The sequence below is a fragment of the Canis lupus genome, chromosome 9 (genome assembly GCF_003254725.2).
Source record: "Canis lupus dingo isolate Sandy chromosome 9, ASM325472v2, whole genome shotgun sequence".
Lineage (NCBI taxonomy): Eukaryota > Metazoa > Chordata > Mammalia > Carnivora > Canidae > Canis > Canis lupus.
The window spans coordinates 36,697,685-36,723,716 of NC_064251.1; the positions used below are offsets into that span (position 1 = coordinate 36,697,685).

A 26,032-nucleotide genomic window follows, 5' to 3' on the forward strand; every position below is an offset into this window, starting at 1 on the left:
CCTTAGTAATTTTTTTATTCTTAAGACAATAAAAACCATAGTAAAACAAAAACAAACCATAATATTTATTTTTGAAATCACAGTGAACAACTACAGTGAAAATTCCACCATCAATAGAAGGAGCTGACAGGGGTATCAATCCAGAGCCTTTCAGTTTATTAGTATTTGTTCATATCAACCAAAGAGAAGGCAGTATTTAGTTACCATTTTGCAGATGAGAAAAACAGAGATATAAAATGGGCTGGTTAAAGACTCTGTATTTCCTAAGCATTAATAGACAAGAAAAGCAAGCAAATACATTTACCTCTCAAGTATACTTTCCTATCTGATCTGTGTTCTCCTTTACTGGAGGATCAGGTCTTATTTTTCAGAATTTGAAGTGGGAAGTTATTTTTGAATAAACTATACAAAACCAACCAGAATAATTTAAACATGTGAAAACACAAGTCCAGTGTATGGGATCTGAACACTCTTACAAGTTTCAAAGTGGCTAAGAACTTTAGATCTTTATAGTAATAAATATTGTAGTGTACAAAGGTCCTTTGGGAATCCCCACTCATAGGTTATGCCATGATAGAAGATCAAGGTGTCAGGTCCATTTAGGATCAGGGCATTTTTTACTTCTTTATGCTTTAATCCATATTTGGAAAATCAGTTAAAATATTTCTAAGAGAAATATAATCATTTTGCCTCCCTCTCCTCTACTCCCAAATATAGAATAAATTATTAATTTCAAACACTAATATTCTTTTAGTTTGCACTTGCCTACAAGTATATGGAAAAGAAATGTGACCTTGGGCAATCACTATTCTTTAGTGAAAGCCTTTTTCAGCTTGAGAAAACATTACCTGATTGATAGTGGCTTTCCTAGCTGGAAAATAAATGTTTACTGCTTAAAGGCTAAGAGTCTCTCTGTAAGCAGCAAGGATACCTCGTTGAGCCATGGGTAAAACAGTTTTCAGTCACAGGAAGACTTCACCCATACCCAGTTATCAAAACCTTAAGAAAGAGGTCTAGCCAATGGCCCCTTAAAATAGAGGTGCTACTCAAGAATGCTGTATTTGATGACTTCTATGATACAGTGCATGATATAAAGAATAAATAAGGAAGTTTCTAGGTCAGATATAACACTGCTACTTGATGATCGTACAAATGAAATCAAGGTAAGCTGCAGTGGCCAAGATACTGTTTAATATCCTGGAAAAAGTGAAGGTTTCACAGATTCCTACCCTTGCTCTGCTGCCTATAAGCTATGAAACAATAAACAAGTTATTTAACATTCCTTAACCTCAGTTTCTTCATTTGTATAAACAAAGACCTTGCAATGGTAACCTGTCAAATGTTGAAAAGTACGTTTGGTGTTAAAGAGTTTCATTTCTTCTAAAAGACTACAGTGGGGAAAAAAAAAGTCTCCTTCTCATTTCTGTTCCCTAGCCACTCAGTTCCTCTCCTAGAAGGCAACTACTGTGCCTAGTCAAATGCGAAAATTTGGTTTCAATATTCCACGCTGAAATGTTGAATTCATTAACATTTATTGAGTGCCTATTATGTATCAGAGCTGTTCAGGGTGCTGTGGGGAGTACAAAGATGAGCTCACAGTCTAGAATGGGAAATGGTTCCCAACTAACTTTAATACGAGGCGATAAACACAACAGTAAAAGTTTAAGAACAGCGGAGAAAGTAATTAATTTAATCAATGGGGTGAATTGGAATAAAGAGTAAAATTAAGAACAGGTTTCAAGGCAAATAAAAAGTTTCAGGCATCATACCAAAATTTTACTAAAGTCTCTAGCTTGGGCCCTCTGATTCAGGAATTGGGATCCTATCACGTCTATAAAAAACCCTATTTAAAGGTATTCACTCATGGCTAGAAATTTCTGACACACGAAAAGTCAGCCCAATAGGAGAATGTCAAAGAGATTGGTATGGATGCTCTAAGTGTCCTCTTTAGGTGGAGAGAAACAAAAGGGTGAAATGAAAGTCTTACTTACCCAATCATGCAAACATTCTTCATTTGAAAAGTATTTAAACTCATCTAAAAAAGGGATAACTAACTGGGGAATTCATTAAAGTTTCAAGTATAACTTTGGTATTCTCTCCAATGTTAACACATAGCATTTATAGAATAATTGTGGTCCTTCCAATATTCTTAGCACACCAAGGGTAGAACAGGTTTAAGACTCAAGATACCGCATCTCACAAGGCTGCCAGGAGCATGAATACAAGTCACTGAACTGTAATGACATTACGAAAATGGTGGCAATTCTTCAACAAAATATTTTGGTTTAATGGAATTTAGGTCAGATCCCTATATGCTAATATCCTGGGTTCATGTATAAAATGGGCTAGCTTAAAAGACAGCCCCAAATAACCATATAATGATATGCCTGAAAGCCTTGTATGACCAGAAAACAAAAGCAAGTCTATTCCTTTTAGTGGATGTTTGCCAGGCTTAACAACAGATTCCAGAAAGTGGGAATTTGCTATAGTGAATGCTTTATAAAGATAACCTTAAAACACAAATTCACATGCAAGCCTTATAATACCAAAACACAACTGATTTGAGGGCCATAATTCCTTTATTTTTATTATCTGGTAATGTAAAAGCTATCAGAGATAAGAAACATACTACTTAAACATAATACTGCTTTTTTAAAATGACACAAAAGATGATCTGAAATACTCTGCAAAATATTCCAACTGATCAGACAGTTTACCAAAGGCCCAAACAAAGATAGTGACCATAAACGTAAGAGAAAGTTTCATAAAGGACTAAAGGCCAAGATCACATTTTCTAAAGATGTTGCATTATTAAATTTTAATCAGTTTATGGTATATTTAAAGCCCTATGCTCTATTTTTAAAATTCTAGTTAGTTGACATATAGTTCAATATTGGTTTCAGGAGTTCAATGGTTCATCATTTACATATAAAACCCAGTGCTCATCACAAGTGCAGTCCTTAATACCCATCACCCTTCTATCCCATCCCCCACCCACACCCCTCCATCAACCCTGTTTGTTCTCTACAGTTAAGAGTCTCTCATGATTTGTTTCCTCTTCTCTTTTTTCTGTTTATCTATTCTGTCAACAATGCAATAAATATTGATTATCTGCCCTGTGGCAAGCACCCATACCTGGCATGAGAAATACAAAGACAGCCCTTGCTCTTAAAGAGCCCTCTATTACAAGGCATTACTTTTCCCTTCTTTTTCAAGGCATCCTACCATGGGGTAATCCAGTAATAATGCCAAGGAGAGTTATCTTAAACTCTTGTTGTGACAGAGTGACAGAGTGATCCACATTTCTTCCTATTAAGTCATTTTATGTCTCTTTTTCACTATTTTCATGGGCAAATTAATCTCAATCACACATTTTTAAGAGCATCAGTACAAACAGTGACTTAAGAACTGCTACCAGGGTCATTTCCGACTCACTCCTACCCATGGACCATGGATGCTGTAGTATCTGCTTACCCAGCTTCCTTTTTTCACCATACACTTAGCTTCAGGAAAATAATCAAGCTCAAATGTGTTATTATTTAAAGCTGCCCTTCAAATCCAAGTATTTGGATCAATGAAAAAAGTTCTATTTTGGTATTCAAAAAATCACAGTCACAAAGCTGCAAAACATTAAAGTCACAACTTCTGCAGGGTATTAGGATCACATCAGAGGTAAGATTTAAACTTAGCACCCAAAATCCTGATGATACAATGTTCTAATCCTATAAGAATACCCTATTCTGTGATTACTATGATAGCCTCTTAAATACTGTGAAGTATAGGAAGAGGGACAAAGCTCTTATTTTTCTTCTCTCCATTCACAACTTGCCCCCCAAGTTCTGAATATAAGCACTTTCTGTAACAACAAGCTACCTTTATGACATCCACATAATTATAGGTTCAGGTCAAGAACTCTAGACCATATTGATTACATCTCTATGCAATAAGGACCCTCCAGCACTGTTTGTATCCACGATAACAGGGACAGCTTTTAAGTATCTGTGACACTAAGAATTTTCAGTCCTATCAATGCCAGAAATGGAAAGCCAATGACCAGTCAGGCCTGTCAGTTGTTGCCCGAAGCAATGAGGACAAGCTGGGAATTCATCATACTGGAACTTCATCTGCCAGCTGCATTCACACATTTTCACCACCTGAATAGTTGATTCTCTTCAACTCCCACGTGGCTCATTTCAGCACACAGTGTTTTGAAATGAATATTTGATCAGGCAGGGTAAAAAGAGGTTTGGACTTATCTGAGGTGTCACCATAATGCACTTTAAGTAATTCTAAGTATCAGGAGCTAGGTGTCTTTAGTTCCATGCTTTGCATATTTCTGAAATGGACCTGTGATCCTAATTAAATATGATTAAATTAGATAAGCCATGGAAAAACACCTAGCACAGTGTTGGGCACAAAGCTGTTTATCAATAAACATTGGTTTTTCATATCTTTTACTTCTACCTAATGGTGAATATCTTGAAGATTCCTCAGAGATCACCAGGAGATGGGGATAACCTAATGCCAAAGAAATTTAAGAATCACCTTAATTTTGTCAAAACTCTAAATCCTTACCCCAAAATAAACCTAAGAGATAAAGAAATACAGTAGGGCTATTAAAATTGCTTCATGATTTGGGGATTTCAACAGTTTGACTCGGATATGCCTAGGTATGATTTTCTTTGTTTTTATTCGTTTGTGATACACTGAGCATCTTGAAACTTTAAGAGTTGATGTCTTCAACTAATTTTGGAAAATTCTCAGCCCTTCATTTATTTGCCTTTTCCCTCCTTCTTATCATCCATGTATAACAATCACACACACATTAGACAATTTAATATTACCCCACACACTTCTCACACTGAGTTCTATTTCATTATTTTCTTCTTCCTCCACTTTAATTTTTTTTTTTAAGATTTTATTTATTCATGAGAGACAGAGAGAGAGAAAGAGAGAAGCAGATACACAGGCAGAGAGAGAAGCAGGCTCCATGCAGAGAGCCCAGTGTGGGACTCGATCCTGAGACTCCAGGATCATGTCCTGGGCCGAAGGCAGACGCTCAACCACTGAGCCACCCAGGCGTCCCTCCACTTCAGTTTAATCTTTTTTTTTTTTTAAAGATTTTATTTATTTCTTCATGAGAGACACAGAAAGAGAGAGGTAGACAGAGTAGCAGGCTCCCTGCAGTGAGCCTGATGTGAGTTCAACCTGAGCCAAAGGCAGACGCTCAACCACTGAGCCACCCAAGTGTCCTCAGTTAAATACTTTCTGACTTGTTTTTGAGTCTCTGATCCTTTCTTCTTCTGCATCCAGTCAGCTATTAAGCTCATTCAACAGATTATTTAAGGCATACTTTTCAGTTTTAGAATGTCAGTTTGGTTCTTATATGGATTTTATCCATGTCTTCCTCATTCCAATTAAGGAATGATATAATATTAGATTGTAGGATTTCATTTAAAAAGTACATCTAACATTAATTTAATAGAGAAATATTAAACACTTGTTTCTAAGATTAAGAAAAAAGACAAGAATGTTCAGTATCTTCACTTCTATTTAACATTTACTGGAGTGTCTGGTTTCTAAATTTCCAATTTTTGATTGAAAATGAGTTTTATCATTGGTAACAAATATTGTCAGTTGTTTTCTTTGAAGTGATAGGCTTATTTTGTTTATTTTTGAGAAAATTTCTGCTAAGTACCCAAGTTCTTTTCAGTAAAATAATATTCCATGGCAGTTGCTAGTTCATAGTAATCACACAAGTGCATTTTGTCAAGACAACTATCATGCATTAATTCCATTGTGACATATAAAATACTAAAAAGAAGTACACAAACAGCAAAATTTAATAAAATTGTCATACATCAATGATTTGAATGTTGACTCTTTTTTTACAGTAAGTTCCACACTCAACATAGGGTTTGAACTCAAGACTTTGAGATCAACACTTGCAGCTATATGGACTGAGCAAGCCAGCCGCCCTAAATCATAGACATTGTTTTTTTTCCCTAAAGACTCATTTATTTACTTTAGAGAGAGAGCATAGGGAGGGGCAGAAGGAGAGGGAGAGAAAGTCTCAAGCAGACTCTGCTGAGTGCAGAGCCCTAGGGGGGTTGATCTCATCACCTTGAGATCATGACTTGAGCTGAAACCAGGAGTTGGACACTTAACTAACTGCATCACCCAGGCACCCCAACATTCTTAAGCAATTGTAGTTTTTTGTTTTTTTGTTTTTTTTTTTTAAACAATGAGTGAGTACCCTTAGCTACAAGCATAGTTTGGTGCCATTGTGTTTATTATGCTAAAATGCCATCAGCTTTATCTACCATTGCTTCTGCACTACCCATACTTAATGTCAACACAAAATAAAAAAAGAAAGGCAAATAATGACTTCATGATACTATAAAAATAGTTTTCACTCACAGACCCCTTGAAAGTGTCTTGGGGACTTCTAGAGGTCAGTGGACCACACCATGAATTACTGGTATGTATCTGTATACACATGTGTTTCGAACTGCAAAGAACCTAGAATAGCCAAGATATACATGCCAAACAAAAGTGAAGGCATTAAATTGCTAGATCTCAAAACTTACTAAAAAGCTACAGTAATTAAGACAGTATGATAGTGGTGTAAAGATACACACACACACACACATCAATGGAACAGAATAGAGAAGGGAATTTTTTTTTTTTTAAAGGCACTGTGGAACTTCACTGGAAGAAAAGCATATCTTTTTTGAGAAACAGCACTAGAAGAAATGGCACAGAAGAAACTGAACCTTGATCCTCGCCTCATGGATAATAAAAAATAATTTGAAAAGGATCATATGCCTCAATGCAAAGACCAAAACTACACAATTACTAGAGTAAGGCATCACTTCAAGATGGATGAAATGGCAAAAGATTTCGTGTAAAACACAAAACATAAAAGGAAAAGGGATAAGACCAAACTTCTGCCTGTCAAAGAATACCAATAAGTGAAAAGGCAATAAACTGAAAGACTTGCAAAATACCTGACAAAAGACCTATATCCAATATAGTTAAAGAATTTAAATTCAATACGACAACTGGCCAAATAAAAGCTGATGAAAGACTTCACAAGTACATTAAAAAGAAGATACCCAACTGGCCAATAAGTATATCCAATCATTTCATTTGAGAAAAGCAAATTAAAACCATAATTTCCATTTACAAGAATGGCTCATCCATTGCTAAGAACAAAAGATGGTATCATTTTGGAATACTTTCTTGGAGGTTCCTAATAAAGCTAAATATATGTCTGCTTTGTAAGCCAGCAATTCCAGGCCTAGGTATATGCTCAAAACATATGAATTCATATGTAAAATAATAATAAAAAATTAAAAGTGCAGATGTCATAAAAAGGACTTGTACAGGAAAGTTTATAGCAGCTTTATTCATAAAAAGCTAATAGCTGAAAACAAGAGGACAATGGATACATAAACTGCATTATATTTATACTATATTGCAACATAAAAAAAATGGACAAGTGACACATGCATCATATGGATGAATTTCAAAAATATTAAGTAAAAGAAGCCAGACACAAAAGAGTAACTGTAGGATAATTTCATTTACATGAAGTTCAATATAGACAAAAGTGATTTATGATGATAAAAACCATAGTGGTAATCTCTAAGTCAAAGGTAGTATATTGACTGGAAGGGGCATGAGGGAACTTTCTAAGATGATGGAAATATTCTAATTTGTTCTGAGTAGTGATATACATAAAATTCATCAAGTTGTATGATTAAGATATGTACATTTCTGCTATATGCAAATTATATCCAAATTTTTTAAAATTCTTCAAAGGTGATCCAAAGTACACGTTGATCCATTTTTCAAGCTGGAAGGGGCTTTGGAAATAATCTACCTCAATTCTCTCATTTATGGAAGAAAGCCTTGGGTTTCGAAGCAATTTACCAAACAGGTAATTATAGGCAGAGTTGAGACTAGAACCAAAGATTTGTAAGCTACTTGTCTCTATTCTTTCTACTACACCAAATCTTCCAAAACAAGACTTTTCCCGGGAACAATTATTTTCGCTTCAATTATTTGCTTTAGCTTTTCTCTGACAGTTTTCAACAATATCCAGGGAACTATCATGAGCTCTGGTTCCGAGTAGTTGCCTGGGTGAGGTCCCAAGCTGCTTTTTAATTGCTCACTGGGCTTACATATTCAATGGAGAGAGACTCTTTTGTTTCCCTCTAAGTTTATAGATGGCACCTATAAGTATAAGCCTCTCAGGCTCTTGGACACAATTTAAAATAGTGTGGCACTAACAGTTTGACACTAATGTCACTAAGACAAATGGAATTCCCGGTTCAGACTTAAACAAATTCTAATACTGCCCCCAATATTGTCCCTCTGCCACCACGGTCTCAGGCAACAGACTACATAAACAGTCCAGCCTTGTATTAAAGGTGTAGTAATAAAGGAACAAAAAAGAAAAGTTGGGTCTTTGGGCTAAAAAACCCCTTGTAAATATGTGGTACCCCAGTATATCAACAGTAGGGAGAATTCCATCAATTCCTTCTCAAAATGCTTAGGAAAGACTTAAAGTCATGTCAAGGACTCGGTGCTTGCAAGAGAGAAAGCAAAGGCGAGGTTTTAGTTGACACAAAGATTTATTCAAAGAAGCAATGTGTCATCAGAAGAAAGCTTTCCCAACAGCTTCTTCTACTTCTGTTTACAGTTTCTTCATCTTTAAGTGGGGCAATCGTTTTTTTTTTCTTAATTGTGCTGAGCTAAAATTTTCCACATTGTTAACTTGAATTTCATCTTCTAACATCCTATAAATATTAGAAAGAAGAATGAGAGAACATTTAAATCAAAAGAAGAGTGATGTGGCCAAACACCTTCCTTATGTGCAAAAATCAGGTCTTTTCCCTACATGTGTCATCTTTAACACTTCTTTTTGATTCTATACAGACAAGTAGGTGTTCATTAGAGTTGAAATAATACATAAACTTCCTCTTTACTATAAAAAAGCCAATCTTAACATCTGAGTTTGAATATTTGCTAACTGTTTCAAGTGGAAATAGTGTCAAAGTAAAATTGCTGACCTCCTTTTTTCCCCTCTGAGGGACTGTTCACAGGTCATGACTAAGCCTCCTTTTAATTTCGCCTTCATCCATAATCCTCTTACTGATCCCACACAGGCTTTGAATACTCAAGGTACAAGTATGCCTGGGGTTTTCGTCACCTTATAATCACAAAGAGTATCTGGAAGTCTACTAAATGAAAACCACATCGGGTATCCAAAGAAATATCTCAAAATTTCTAAAGAACTTGATACCCTTTATATCTGAGAATTATTTTAAGAAATAACGAACACATCCCTGCCCAAAAAGTGAAACAATCTTTTGCACAGGGAACCTTAAATTCTTTTTACAAATGCAGAAAAGACAGGATAAGTAGGAAACATCACTTGTTGGACGTTTCAGAAAATTTTCAAGACCATGATTACAATGTCATGGGTTCTTGTCATTCAGCTCTAGTTTTTAAAATCATGGCACCAAGTAGACTCACCATTGGATGACTAAGTGATGTTTCTTACAAATCTCTTTGCTTCCCACCACCTGCATCTCTTGTGTCTCTGATAGTTTTATGACACAGTGACTGTCTACCTCAGATTGGAATGACAACTGCAGATACAGTGAAATATAATCCTTAGGAATATTCTTCCCCTACATCAGAAAAATCTCTATAAAATAAAAGTATGCCTCCATATGAACATTCCTCCAGCAGAGATTTGACTTAAATAATCTCCTTGTTGCCTACCTAATCGTACCTCTCTAATAAATATTGTTTTTTTTAAATATCTAATGAACCAAATGCCAAATATATAAGGAAGACATAAATGATCCTTATAAACTCAGTCAAAGCAGGCATAATCAAAAAGAATGATTATAAAATCAGTCAAATAAAACGTTTGGGTTTTTAAGTGTCTCATTTTCTTCAGTAAACAAATTATTTTGATAACGGGAAAAACTGAGTGCTAAAGTATCTCCTGAATTATCAAATTTCTTATAATTTAGATTACTTCAATTGTACAATAAAAATAATATTTCTCTTGAGTCAAGAACAATAACAAATACCAGGTCTGAAACTCTGTCCCTATTTATAGAAATGTTTGATATAACACTAATACCTGATATATCAAAGTTTGCTCTAAAGGATAAAAACTCATTTTACTTAACTGTCACAATTGTCCTTCTCCTACTGTCATATCCCATAGGAATGTACATAGATGTTGTCCCCACTACTTCCAATACTGTTTTCTCTATAAAATGTTTACTTTAGTAGAGTTTGACAAAGATGTCTGCTCTTTGCATGAGCCAGGCATAAGTCTGTCTTTAAATCTCAGTTGCTTTGAGTTCTTTCTTTGTAAATATCAATTTCCATAGTAAAACCACAAACCCAAGAGAAACAAAGTTAGGATGAACTATATCTTTCTAGGCTTTCTGTCTGCATGACTCAAAAGAGACTTTAGAGTTGTTATTAGTAACCAACAGGTATAGCCTACAGGTCTGGGAACAAGAGGATCAGCCACTAAGGTGGGAAACAAAATATGAGCAGGGCATGAACGGCTATCTTTCTACTTTCTCTTCAGAGGTCCTATACCTTTATCAAAAGGACACATGTTATAAAGAACAAACAATGAGAAAAGATGCTTAGATACCTAACCAAAAAGAATGTACAGAGGAAAAAAAGTACTTTGTCTAGAAATATTAACTATAATTCAGAGGCACTGATGTTAATGAAAAATGGAATGGTTCCTTCCAATCTCATTTCTCTCAGTAGCCTATGTATAAGGGTAAAATCCTATATAGTATCTTTCCAGAATGGTCATCTCCTTAGTCAAGAAGGGCACATCTCATAATTATCTAAACTCAAAATTTTAAGTAGGACAGATAGTACCCTTTTGAATTACCAAAGGTCAGATATTATGGGAATGATATCTACTTAGAAAGCAGTTATAGATCTTCCAGTTTAAATACACATATTTATACAGAGACAGTAAGAAGCTTGTTCATAGGTATCTAATGGCAGATAATTTATACCATGCCTAAATCACTGAAGTTAGTAAGAAAATACATATTTTGGAAAATGTTCTTCTATGCGAAGGAGTGAAGAACAAGATATACTAGATGATCAAGAAATTATACAAATAAAATTTCTTAGCAAAGCAAAGTACAAGGCTCTGCTGATCTCTTTAGTTTTAATAGAATAATACTGCCAGATAAATATATAGATATCTAACATGCTGACCGAAGGCATAAATAAAATATTTTCATTTTGAATACTGTTACAACTGTCAAAAGATTTAATCATATCACTAAAAATTCTAAATTCTATGCCTCTGAAAAGTAATTATATGAAAAATAATTTACCACCACTAGTTTACACAGAGCAAGAGCTGTCACTAGCTAGAAAGGCGGTTATAAAATGTGCCATAGGAACAATTAAAAAGACAATACATTTAGTTGTATAAATTGCATGAAGGTAAGACAAAGCAATGAAGCCCAAGAAGAGGAGGTGCCACAACAGTCATATCTCTCAGCAAAAGCAATCAAAACTTCAGAAAAGCATCTTTGTAATATGTAGCGATTCCAATGCATGGGTCATAATCAGAGAAGCACTTCCTGGTTCAGGAGCAGTTGTACAAATTTATTAGACTCTTTTAATAGAAGAATCTATAGCAGAATTTTCTCATCAACTTTTTTTAATCAGGAACCCAAACTATTTAGTCCCTAATCTTCCTAAATATTAATAGAAAAGCAAGTCTGTTACAGTAGTAACAGACTATTAGATAAAGTAGATTAAGTTTCCCCAACAAAACATTATTCACTCACTTAAAAAATGCGTTGAACAAAAGGGATCCAAACCATCTGAGAAGTAGAGGATTATTCATAACAGTCCAATTCCTCATCTATGGGGTTTCTTTAGCTCAAAGTTCGAGAAAGCAGCACACACATTTCATTGCTCTGTCTCAGAAAGGAACTATGGCTTTCTGGAATGAAAATAGGCTTAGAAAAATAACAACAGAGCTTAGTCACCAAGAAGTCCTTTCTCTACTCAAAAGATTAGTACTTTCAGGCAGAGGCTCATAGCTGTAGAACAGTATCCTAGAATCTCCTACAATGTGTCTCTGATGCAAATATAAGTAAATCAAGGGCAAAGATCTAGTTCCTTTTTCAAACATCATTTAAAAACTCTTCTTGCAGCAGATTTAAATCAAATGATGGCTGCCAGTAGTTCATTGGCATTCCTCTCTGTGGCATGAGATATTACTTTACGGAGAGCTAAAATTGAGATAGTGCTACATGAGAAATATGGAGTATTACATCAGAGTGGAGTGCTAAATATGGCAACTCTTAACAACATCAGTAACTGCTTTAGTGGCATGTGTTTCACTTGACTGGTAGTCACCTGACTCTAAAACATTAATAATATGGCAGTTTAAGAATGTTAACCACCTCTCCCCAACAAAGGCTACTACTGTAATCTTAAATAAAATACTTTAGGTTACAAGACATTGCTTCCAGGATTCACAATCATTAAATGATAATTCCAGATGAGCAGGATCTGTTAGCATTCTCAGATTGAAACTATCCAAAAGATTTATTAAGTCACCCATCTGAGTATTTCATTCAATGCAGGGAAGCAAGGAGAGAGACTTCACACATTTCTGTGCTTGTTTCCAGGGGACAAACATGGTTGCCAAGTGAAAGCAGAGAGACAAGTATGAGCTCTTTAAAGTAAGAGTCTACATTAAAAATGAAGGCAGAGCCCTGGACATGGACAGCTAAATCAGACACAAGGTACAATCTACTGACAAAAAAAAAAAAAAAAAAAAAAAAATCAGAAAGCTAAGATAACGTACAAAACCAGTTAGCTTTCATAACTTCAAAATACATCCAGACACAGAATCAGAAACAGAAGCTTTGGTCTTTTAAAAGTGACCTTCACAAATCAGTTTTCTGTTTGTTTCCATTTTCTTTCACAGTTTAAGCCTCAATCAAATCAGCAGTCTCTGGGGATTTTGAAATTGCTATAGATTAAAATCCTCTCTGACTCAACTGTTTGACTAATGCCGAGTATTTAATAATTCTACTCATAAGAGACTTTTTCTTGATGAAACCCTGATGTATGCTCTCTTCAGATGCTCTGCAGCTGCACCATAACAGAAAGATCACTGTCCTTATTTTCTTTATCAATGCATTTAGGGATGAAAAATGTATTATTATAAACAGGTACTTGGCAGATGTGGCAGAAAACGGTTTGACAATACTAGTGTAGCAACTATCACCTACAGAGGTAAAGATCTACTCCCGGGTATTAATATTACATATTCATGCCTTGCTTCCAAGGATAGAAGGTTAATAACTGTGATAGATAGACGAAAGTTAAGTTAATGAATTTCTAAACTTTATGCTTTCAATAATAAAAACCATTTAAGCAACAGCATTTGGACTCTCTACTTCCACAGATCAGGCACTTTGATACTCAACAGGTTGAGTAAATTGAATCCATATATTGTATTTACGTTCTCTGTCAAGGTTGCTTCTCCATATTTGAGAGATCAAAGGCAAAACAGTCATCAACCCTGTAGCCCTCAATACTGTGTTCATTACATTTAATCAAGTGCCAACCCCACCGCATCATTCACCAACCTTAACAATACTTAAATGCATGGCATTGTTTAGCAACAAATGATAAACCTTAAACACACACACACATATATGTGCACATCATGCACGCATATCCCAAAATAAACAAACACACACAAAAAAAGGAAGAGGAAGGCAAAAATATCATTCTCTCCATTGTGCAGGAAAAGAAATTTAAAACGCACAGAACTATCCAGCACACATTTTGGAGGCGGTTTTCTACCTGAGGCAGCATCAATCACGGTGGAAATTCCCCTTCGATCAGAGACTGGACGGGATGACCCTGGCATGCTGACTGGGTCAGAGCGGACCGGCTGGATCCTGCAATGCAATTTAATTTAATTCACATATGTTACCAGCATCAAAACTGTCGCGTGCTACAACAGACCTTAAATCAGGGATGCTGGAATAGGCCAATCCATTAAAGAACCATTCATTCTAAAATGGGACAAACAGGGAAACTGCAGTCCCTAATTCTTGCGCAAAGCTAATGCACTATAAACATTCCCTACACTCTGGACCCCTTCTCCTTTTTGTAAGTTATTCAATAGATTCTAAGTAAGGGGTTGAAAATTGACATTAATTGAAAGGGATAAATTTAGTAGAATGGGAAAGGAAACAAAAAAACTATACCAAACCTTTGACATTTCCAAGGGACAGATATGAAGAGTTTTGACACTCTTCAAATTTATGAAATAGCACCATAGCTAGTAACACCTGCTATAAAAGGCAGCATATACTAGATACAAAATTTTGAGCACTCCCTTACAATCCTGAATGAAAGTTACTTTATATATGACCAGAAGCATAGAAAAACAAAGCTGTGTTGGAATGTGGCGGCCACAGGTTTAGCTAGGATCACTTTTAACTAACTGACTTCCATAAAATTACCAATTAGCATATAAGAATCAATTAGAGTCTCAGCAAAACTGCAATTTACTACATATAATTTTAAGTTGCTTAGGAATGATAAACCTATAAATGCAAAGAGTCTATTTCCAGCTGTATTAGGCTAATATTATTAACATTAAAAAATCTGTATGACTACAGGATCTGAGAGCCCAGGCAACCTAGAGGAATAAAAACTTGTTACAGCAAACATTTTTGGTAATTCATTCATTCAATGAGTCTTTGCTGAATATTAAATGTGTGTCAGTATTATTCCAGGAACAGGCAGAAACAAAACATGAACTAATAAGGTCTGTGTGTGGGTATATGGTATAGCACAGACATTCATGACTGATGCAAAAGAAAATTACGAAAATGAGTGAAATAGGCAATAAAAGTTTAGAATGAGAAAACAGGTAATGAAATCAGGCTCCACAGCAGACTGAGAAGATCTTGTGGAGGTGTACCAGGAATCGGATATGTATACAGTAAAGGATATGTACATGCAGAGGAGCAAGAAGTGCTCTTTAAGCATACAACTAGAACAAGCAGCCCCATTGGATTGGTAACTAAGCATGACAAATGCAGGGCATCTTGAGGAACATGTTTGGCTGAAGCACAGAATTCACAGTGGACATTGGTGGAAGATAAATGCCATGGGACAGATTATAGAAGCCTGAAATGTCTAGTACAGACTGCAGAAAAGAGTAGTTACCAAAAGCACAGTTTAAATGTTTGTGTATTTGTTGTATGAAGAAAAGAAAAGAAGAGGCAGGTGAAGGACAACCCATGTGATCCAGCACTGGAAGCTGGAAGTACTGATAATAAATACTTGTCACTGTTCTTGTGGACAATGTGTACCACCCAACATTTGTTCTACTCCAGCTGATTTTGCTAAACCAGTCATGGTAATCCCATCGATTCATGGCAGAGATTAATCAGTTCCAGGATGGGCAGGCCTAAGCAAATTTGGGCCAGTAAGAAAAGAGGTACAGTGTATTTGAAATGTCTAGGAAAGATGTTTTCTGGTTCTTAAGAGAAATAAGAAGCTAGACAGTTAAATATGGTCAGTTCATCCACAGTAAAGTCCCCTCCTGGTCTAAACAACTTAAGTGGGCTAATAAATTTCCTATTATTAATTTGATTTATATTGGGGTTTCTGAATAATCTAGAGTTGTTGGTAGGTGAAACAGGCTGGCCGTGAATTGATGTATTGAAGTTGGCAACAGATACACGTGGGCTTATTCTATTATTTTCCTTAACTTTAAATATGTTTATATATGTTTGAAGTTTTTCCATAATAAAAATGACAAAAATAAAAACAAACTGGTAGGGATGATGGAAATGTTCTGGAATTAGATAGTGGGGATACTGCCCAACATAGTGAATATACTAAAAATCACTAAATTACACAGTGAATTTTATGTTATGAGAATTGTGTATCACTTAAAATAAAATACTGTGAATAAAGTCTGAATATCAAGTGTGTAACATGATGACTATAGTTGATAACACTGTATATCCGCTGAAAGAGTAAAACGTACATGTCCTCACTAAAATAATCACAACATATATACAGATATATATATTAAATATGTGAGCTGATGAATATGTTAATTAACTAGATGAAAAATTAAAGTAATAAAGCCAAAGGAGCTAACCTTCAGTAGAAAACCAGACTTTGTATCTCAGCTTCTTTTACATGATCTATTTCTCAGATCTATTAATAAATATTTCATTGGCCTTTTTTACAGTTTAAATCCCTACTCCAAGTAAGGAGCTGCCATGAGTTTATTTAGGTGTTTTTTCTTTTTTTTTTAGCTGACTCTTTACACTTGGTACCTTGTCCTGTACTCCATAAGGTATCACTAAGAATTATATGGTACTGTGATAGTCTGCCCCCCTATATACTAACCTAAATGTAAAGGGTCAGCTGAATCAAAAACACCTAAATAAAGTTTTTACAACTTAAAGGAGAAAGTAAGGCTAAGAGCCATAGTGCCATTGTATATAGCCCTAAAGAAATGTAGAAGAAACAGAGGTGGGGCACTCAGAGCAATAGTAAACAGGGATGAGGAGAATATAAATAGTTGGATTTCTAATTGGATGCTGGGGAGGAAATTGTACTAAACAGGCCTTTTATATTTGAAATAATGTAAGTCAAACCTAAATTTCCCATCAGAACTGTGTTCTCATGGAAGTTAAGGTTTTAACCAAGAGCCCATATGCTCAGATTTTTAAATATAAATTACAAGAGCAATTCAAAAGAAATTTATAAACCTGTGACTCAGTATAAAGGTATCTAAAGTTTAGATGTATCCAATAAACAGGACAATATTTGGGGTGCTTGGGTGGCTCAGTCAGTTAAGCATCTGAATCTTGCTCTTGGCTCAGGTCTTAAATTTGAGGTGGTGAGTTGAGGCCCCACATTGGGCTCCATGGTGGGTGTGAAGCCTACTTAAAAAACAAAAACAAAAACAAAAAAAAGGACAGTATTCTAATCAAATATATACAGTCTAAAACCATTTAAATGACAAATGCTAAAGTATAAGAAAAAGGAAAGCCCATGAGGAAAATTCTAGACAGAATTTAGGACAACAGTTTATCTGAAGAAGCAAGTTAGAGAGCTCTTAGATGAAGGGCTATGTCTGAAGTAAAGAGTAATTAAGCAAGTTGGAAGTCACAAAGCAAATGAACAGAGCTGTATACATAGGAGAGCTAGAAAGATACTCCAAAGAAAAGGGACAAGGGTGTATTACGGTATCAGGCGACAGTCATCAGAAAAAAAAGAAAAAAAAACGGATCTTGTGCATAGTTCAATAAAGAGAATAAACATAGTTTTATGTGTTGTCTATTTTAAATGTCTTATTATTGACATTTAAGTACCCAAATGACTTATAAACATGAATGAGTACACATTGAATCAGTAAGTTGAGGACCAACCACTTCCTGAAAATGGACTAACTACACCAGGTTACATTTTACTGCTGGTACCAGTGAAAACTGGTCTAGTACTCAGTATTGTCACTACTGCCTGATATCAGGGGGGAAAAGTCCCACTTCTGAAAAGCCAAAAAAGATATTCTAGGGTTTTTGTTTTGTTTTGTTTTTTTAAAAAAGAAAAATGTATGGATGAAAGAAATAAAGTAGAAAGCAAACAAAAAATTAAGACACTAGAAAAGTATTACAGGAGACATGTTCCATTAATATGAATTATTCGTTTATTTTTTAAAGCAAGCTCTACGTGAACATGGAGCTTGAACTCATGACCCCAAGATCAAGAGTTACATGCTGTACCTACTAGGCCAGCTAGGTGCCCCATGAATTACTCTTAAGAAAGAAACATCTAGGGCAGCCCTGGTGGCTCAGTGGTTTAGTGCTGCCTTGAGCCCAGGGACTGATCCTGGAGATCCGGGATCGAGTCCCATGTTGGGCTCCCTGCATGAAGCCTGCTTCTCCCTCTGCCTGTGTCTCTGCCTCTCTCTGTGTCTCTCATAAATAAATAAATAAATAATAACATCTTAAAAAAAAAAAAAGAAAGAAAGAAACATCTAGGCCTAAGCTACCTCTGCAACAGCTTTTGCACTGTTAGACAAACAGATATTGACAAAGAGGTATATAAAAACATATTTCCAACCTACAATTGGGGACTCATTTTTCCATAATTTTTAAAGAGATGTAAGAAAAAGGTCTATGTTAGATTCAAGTAAGATACATTACAGAACTTTTTATAAGAGAAGACAAGGAAAGGGAGATTACATTGTATTAGACTGAGCCCTTCATTGTTATACCAGAATGTGTTAAGTCTGGATGTAACAAATTAAACTGGTAAGCAAACTTGAGACTACAAAAGTTAAAGGTTTTTAGTTGCATTAGAAAAAAAAACTTTAATAACAAAAAGCATACTTTGTCAATCTTGTACATGATTCTTACAAGTGAGAGTCAGAGAATATAGTTGATGAATATGTATATAAATATATATATAATAAACTATAAGTGAATTTATATCAATTTTTTTCTCATCTGAAAACTTTTTAAAGCCTAAAAGAAGGGATAAGCAGGATTTCAATGAAGGTTAGTTGAAAGCAAAGTGTTAGTAAGATCAGGTAAGGAGAGTACTCTCAGACTTTAAGCAGTTAGAAATAGGAGGAAGACAGTGTAAAAATGATATATTTTTTAAATGCATTGAATATTACATTTAGGGAAATACAATCCAAAACACAAATATTTATTGAATGTAGAGAGATCCCACATAAGATCCCCAGCAATAATAGTGAAACAAGCTACAGTGCATGTATTTTGTACCATAAAACTGTGCCAGGAAGGAAAATGTAAATATTACCTAAGATGCTCATTACAAATGAATATATTAATCCAGTCAAATTACTCTCTAGTTCTTATTTCTTACCTGAGACTGTTGAGATCAAGATCATCTGTATCAAAATCCAAAAGGGGCTGTGGAGTATCACTTGGACCGTGAGACTGCAACACAGATGAGCTGGATGATATGACTGTGGTCTGGCCTGAGGGATGGATGGTTTTGAACTGGAACTGTGGACCCATCCACAGACGCCTGTGGGGTCCAGTGTGTGTTACAATTTCTACCTGGAACAGATTATGAATCACGATTTAAATGTATTATGACCTCCTTTTAAGATGCTTTCACTATCCCCCCATCTTGTCTCCAAACACCCTCCAAGCTCATCTTAACCAAGTGAGAGAGGTACAGGGCATCCACAATCAAAAGGCAATGGTAATCACAGCCTATATATGCATTCACTACATCCTTCTATTGATTTTTACCAAAATAAACAAAAAATTCGTTTTGTGTATGTATTTACACGTGTGAGCATACATGCACACAACACGCACACACACACACCACACACACTTATACAACACAGAAGTCATATGAGAGTAAAAGCACCAGTTGCCTGCCTCATATAACTAGCATCAACTCCCTAGGGACTACCTTTGTCATTCATTCTAGACAGTACTTACGACTTTGTGGGCATGTAGTGAATACTACACCTATTAATACACAGATTAAAAGTAATTCCTTCACTGAGGATCAAGCTCATGACAAACTTCAAGTTGTTCTTGAACTATCCAAGGAAAAGAAAAGGTCTGAAATAATTTTAAACACCCAAAGCCAGCTTCTTTCCACAATTATACTGTAGCATTTACTCAGCTACCCTCAAAATCCCCCCAAATCAGGTTTTAAATGAAGAGTATTATATATTTTCTCTCAGACTAGATTTGTCTTCAAAATATCATTATTTAATTAGAATGTTTCCTCCACTACCATGAACATTGACACAGGTATTTTAAGTGCTGCAAAACAGTAATACTACAATGTTTATGAATTTCATGGTCTATAGAGGGGATAAAGAATGGTGCCAATATTGAAGACTTTAAAGACAGAGCAGAGAGTAGAAGAAACAGAGTAAAACATGAAAATAAACATATCATATGATTTTATACATGAGCAACTTGATGAAGAAACTAAATATGCAAATGTTTGGTGAAAGACTACCTCTCAATGTCCTTAATTGCGGCATCCACGTCTGTTACACACTTTATAGAACTGACTTCCCATGTGCCTTCATTTTGCCCTGAGTTCTTTTATATTTAATCACATTTCTCTGATTGCGGTGATTAATTCTTAACAAAACATAACTGAAAAGGTTCACAGAGTGTGGCTCTGTGTTTGTTAAGTCCTAAAGGGCAAAAGCATCATCATGGTCTTGGAACAATATTCACATTCCCACTAATCACAGGGCGAAAAATACTCTGATTTAGGACAGTGATTTCTGATTCAAGTAGTTGTATTCTGCAATGTAAATTAGGCCACAGATAAAGCATTCTGTGTATTTTAAGCTCAAAACCATCCGTGTCACAGAGCCGAGAGGTAAACAGATGCCTATGCAATTTCACTGAGGGAATGGCCAGATGTTCCTACTCACTCTCCTGTTGTGTGCAGTACAAACATATTGTATATACTTTCACACTGACAGCACACATTACCCCTTTTCCTAATTGAAAAGTTGAAGTGAAGGACAGTGGTTTCTTTGCCAGCATTTTTTGTTTTTTACTTTACCGTGGTATCCTCAAGAAAGGAGGCACCTCCATATGCCAAGAACTGAAGCATCGACCCTCCTTCATGGAGCTTCCCGTGAGTGCTTCAGGTGTAATGAAATGTATGTCACTTAGAAATAATCTGATTCTCCGGCTTCCAGATTCCCTGTAGTTTTATAGGCTACCCTCCCTGAGAAAGCAGTGAAACTTCATGGGCCTCCACTGAGGCACCTGTCTGATGAAAAGCTGCTTGGATTGGTAATCTGAGACAGGTCATTAACTTTACCAAATGATGTCAGACTTGAGGCAGACATAACAGCATTTGTAATGAAGTCATTTGTAATCTCATCATTTTGAAATCTGCCCAAGTATCTTTTATTTCAAAGCCCTTGAAATGAAGATAGTTTCACCTGGCAAGGCGAGAAAGGGTCAGCTGGAGTGGTCACAGGACTGATTTGGAGACCACTGGAGGTGGTGGTCCACGAACTGAGGAAAGGAACCCAGCTGGGCACAATCAGGACATGGGCTGATGAGAATGCTGGCCTTTTCCAATCAGAGTATGGGCCCAAGCTTCAGAAAATGTTGGTTCCACAAAACATATCCCACACATTACTGAATGGTTTCATGGTTTCAACAAGACCAATTCTTTTTTTTTTTTTTAACAAGACCAATTTTTATTTTAATCTAAACAGTCCATCTAAAACCCAAGGTTCTAAGGGATATATAAATGGACTGTTTGAAAGCTATGCGTATTTCATGCTCTCTGTATGAAAGCTAATGTACACATACACACACATGTATATAATACATATAAAATATATGTATATGTATCCTTGCAGCAATATTTATAAGAAAGACAATGGATTCATTCTTGGTGGTCCTACAAAGAGTTCCCAAGTCTGCCCATTTTCCTCCAAGGAAAATAGTTTTTAAGATTTTAGAATTCAAGAATAAGAAGAGACAATGGATTTCTGCTTTATTTCATTTTAACAGGCCAAACATTTTAGACTTTTACCTGAGAAAGCCATTCTTCATCTTCCTGTCCACTATGGTCAGAAGCTAAACTGTCATAGGACCCATGCCGAGTAATGGGCCCTGGACTTCCAGGGGGAACCACTGTAGGAAAAGGAAAACATATTTAAACAACTTTAACCCATGCAGTGCTAAAATTAATGAGGCTGCAACCATCTTGGATACCATGGTAGTTTTTCAGATAAAATATGACATTTAATGCACAAGGGCAATTCAAATAATGAACAAGAAAGACTGAATTTCTTAGGAGTAAGGAAGAACTCCAAGTGCACTTTAAAAAGTATCTGTAGGAATTTCATCATGCTAGATGTCAATGTAAAAGAAATGAACAACCAGTTACATCTTTGCAGCACAAATACTTTAAGGAGCAGTGACAATTCCATAACACATTCAGGACAGTTTGGTCATTTCCAATTAAGACAGAAATTAATTTGATGCAGTTCCTATAATTTGGGAAGGAATTTTTAAGACAAATGTCAAGAATCTTTAAGAGTCTACTTAAAAAAAAAAGAGTCTACTTAATAGTTTCCTATAAATTAAAAGGTATAAGTATGCATTTTTAACTTAAAAACACTTCCAGTTCCTGAAACACCTCATTTATCCTAAGAATTGTTTCATTTTCTTGGATATTTCAATAGTTTCCCCAATTCTGAAGTGGTAAGATATAGGCTTAAAGTACAAAGAGTCTATTTTCTCAAACTAAGAATAACCTTTGCTTAGTCAAAGCAATAAAATTATTCGACATTTATTAATGAATTCTTACTGTAAACCAAATATTATCCTAATAAAACCTTAGCCTTTTCTTTTCAAAGTCCCATAGTATTTATTTGCTTATATTTATTAAAAAATACTTTATTTTTTGGAATACTTTTAATAAGGTTCACAGCAAAACTAAGAACACACATTGATTTCTCATATACTCCCTGCCTCTACAATTTTAATACTAAGAGAAATAAAACAGTGAAAAACTGGGGGAAGTAGAGGGAAAAAAGTAAAAAAGGAGGAAGAAAAGCGTAGGAGCATTTGAAAAAGAAGAAATAGAAAAGAATGAGAAACAAAAAATTATTTCATAATTTCTGTTCCCCAGAGATATGTATATATGCATCTACATGTGCTATATTCCTGTAGGCTACATTCCTAAAAATGAAATAAAAGGATATGAACATAGTTAAATATCTTAATGCTTACTAGGAGTTAGATACGTTTATGAGCAGTGACTGAGAATACTAATCTCACTGCACTCTTGCCAGACAAGGTATCTGAAGAGCTGAATATTAGTGAAACAGATTCAAATCAAGTAGAGGAGACGAGCCTAGGGCAAGATTTTAAAGGATGCACGCACAAAAATAACCTAACTTAACTTGCTGGTGGAGAAGTGGTGTACCTAAGCCACCAATTACTGCTCAGAGGGGAATAAATAGTATTAAAGTGTAAGATTCTCAGTAGTTAAAAAAAAAAAAAAAAAAAAGATTCTCAGTAGTTAAAATAATTAGCTACTATTTTTTAAAATCATGGTTCTACTTCTGAAAGGCATGCTGGCATCTGGCACAAAACACCAGTGATCACCAAAACAGAACATCTGATTTTCTTAACGATTCTGAACAATTATCACTAAGAAAAGAGTATCATAATAATTATCTAATTAATATTTAATAATCCTCTTGGGAATAATTTTGGTGTGTATTACAAAACTGTTAAAAGTTAAAACTGTTAAGTAAATCTATGTTTGCAAAAGGCTGAGTTGTTCCTAAACCATCTGTTATCTTTTCAGTAAATAAATTTTATATTAAATTCTTTTTTAAAAGATTTATTTATTTATTTGAGAGAGAGAGCAGGGGGAAGGGACAGAGGGAGAAGGAGACCAAGAATCTCAAGCAGACACCCCACAGAGCATGGAGTCCGATGTGGGGCTCAATCTCACAACCCTGAGATCATGATCTGAGCTGAAATCAAGAATCAGACGCCTAACCACCTGAATCAGCCAGGTACCCCTATATTAAGTTCTTAATACAGAACAGAACAAGTGGATCCTTCAAACCTTCTATCAACAGTAGTCAAGAAGGTGACTAAGGACAAATATCTAAAGGTTAGGACATACTTTGGAAAGGGGTTGAGGGTGGAGAAGATTTTAAATAGGTGAGGGAATAGGTCATGCAGATATCTGAGGGGAAAGTGTTACAAAGAGAATAAGTACAAAGATTTTGAAGTGAGAGCATAAAGGAAATGTTTTGGTAATTATTTGGGCACTAACATGGTTGGATGTGGTCAGGCAGATTGAGAGTGGAAGATGAGTCAGTAAAACAAAAGGGGCAGAGAGGGAGGATGAGCAGATGGCTTAGGACTCCCCTCCACCCCAGTAAAGCCAGGGTAATGGGATGGAAAGATATGAGAAAGTTTTAAAGAAATGTAAGAAATTATATCCTTGTATACCTAACTAGTATTTAATGAGAATATTTCCAAGACTTTGCGTTGCATTCTATATATGCTGAGCCCAGGCTAGTACCTGTTACAGAATAAGCACTCTGTAAGTATTAAGTGAATGGAATTTTGGATTCTGGACTAAGTGAGGACATTAGAATGGCTGGACATTTATTTATCCATTATCAAAATGGGATAAGCTTTAAAAAGAATACAGTGTCAAGGAGGGGGTAAGGAGCAGGATTATAGATGAAACAGGATTAGTCATGAGTTGATCATTGTTGAAGCTGGAAGTAAGTACATGGAGAGTCATTGTACTATCGTTTTCTAATTTTGTGTATGTTTGGCATTTCCCATAGTAAAAAGTTAAAAAAAAGAAAAAGAAGAATCCTGCTCCCCCCAACTGTCCCTCTACTTTCCTAAGAAAGTGATAAAAATACCAAATATATATCTATGAAACATTAAATCTGAATCCTGAATTCCTAAATAGAGATTTTAAGAGTTCCATACCTAATGTTCACTAAAAGTTTTTCAATAGCTTTGAAACATCTAGAAGATTCACAATATAAAATACAAGTCTGATGGGATAACATTTTCAACATCAAATAAATATCCTTCCCATCTTTGTGTTTAAAAATATTCCCCAATCCAGGTGGGAAGAACATTTCATGTTCACTACGTTAAGGAAACAATGACATATCAAGTTACAATGAAAAAAGAACTCAAAACCTTGACCCTGGGATAAGAAAAGAACCTGAAAGTATGATGATTAAGAGCAAGGTTTTCCATACTCCCACCAGCCAATTACTAGGAAAGATTGAGATTATTAGAGCAAGAGTGCGATCAGCAGAAAGGGAGAAAAAGAGGGTCCCTAAGGAAGGGTTAAAAGAATGACAGAACCCCAGGAGTTGTAGGGATAAAACGTCTGTGAAAAATCGTATCTTTATTCTTGGATAGAGCTCAAGGAAGTAGCAAGAGGTCTCACACGGTGCAAAGAAGAAGAAGAAATGTGCACATAGCATGTCTACATAGTCAAGTCTACATGATCACCTCTCCAAATTCCCCATGGATCAGCTGAGAACAATATTTTGTATGTGCACAAGAGTACTACAGAAGAGATCCAGAGAACTGACAAATTTTGAAAAAACTCTGGAGTACAAACGAGGATGGATGCTACAGAGGGTGGATGCTACAGAGACCTATATGAACCAGTAACCAATGATCAGGTAGGGAACCGGGGCATCCCAGTGGTCACAGTAAGGATAAAATGTCTCCAAGTCTCTCATCTCCTATCTTTGCCCTCTGTAAGCCCTGGAGGATGTAGATGCAATTTTGGAGGGGGCATAACTGATTGAGATTAATTTTTGCACATCTGTTAGAAGGCACAGAAAAGAATTATACAGGAGAGTTTGTTTCTAGAAAAAATTTAAGTTCCATATCTCACAAGCCTGAGCTCAGTGGGCCAACATACACACCTTCTATATTAAGAAAAATGTTAAGTATATTTTACATTTACCAACTATTTGTAGATAATTAATAAACTTGGGACAGGAAAAGAATATGGAATTCTGAAATCAAAATCTCCACCATCTTCCTTCCCTTCCTTAGGAACAGTAATTTAAAACAAGCCTAGCCATCTAACTAGAAAGGATACACTGCCAATTTACTTTAGAGACTACAACTTCAAAAGTACTGCCTCTACACACAGGCATGTGGTAAGTATAGATCAACAAGCAAGGGCAGGATGAGCAGATCATTATGAGGTAACTGTGAGCCAGACTTTGTTTATATTGTGTTCTCAGGAAAGCAGATCATGCTTCTAGTGAGTAAATAAATGCTAAAAAAAAATCACCAAGTGTATTTTGCTGTCTTACAGTGATATATGGGTGTATCTCTGTGTACATACGTGTGTTTCTATGTATATA

General features: G+C 35.5%; 1 protein-coding gene across 14 annotated transcripts in view; it reads right to left on the minus strand.

The window, feature by feature from the left end:
• Positions 1–26,032, minus strand: part of BCAS3 (BCAS3 microtubule associated cell migration factor) — a 591,457-nt gene that overhangs the window by 250,671 nt on the left and 314,754 nt on the right. For 11 of the 14 annotated variants that reach the window (XR_007413013.1, XM_025440686.3, XM_025440682.3 and 8 more), the window contains 3 exons: positions 21,673–21,773; positions 18,988–19,184; positions 13,915–14,012 (listed from right to left, as the gene is read on the minus strand). Coding sequence is in view for 11 of the 14 variants with exons in the window: in XM_025440686.3 (XP_025296471.1) it covers positions 13,915–14,012; positions 18,988–19,184; positions 21,673–21,773 (396 nt within the window). In the remaining 3 variants the exon portion in view is untranslated. Of the gene's footprint in view, positions 1–7,392; positions 8,808–11,873; positions 12,048–13,914; positions 14,013–18,987; positions 19,185–21,672; positions 21,774–26,032 lie in introns of those variants that run through there. The other 3 variants (XR_003133737.3, XR_007413014.1, XM_025440692.3) reach the window with 3 other exon arrangements.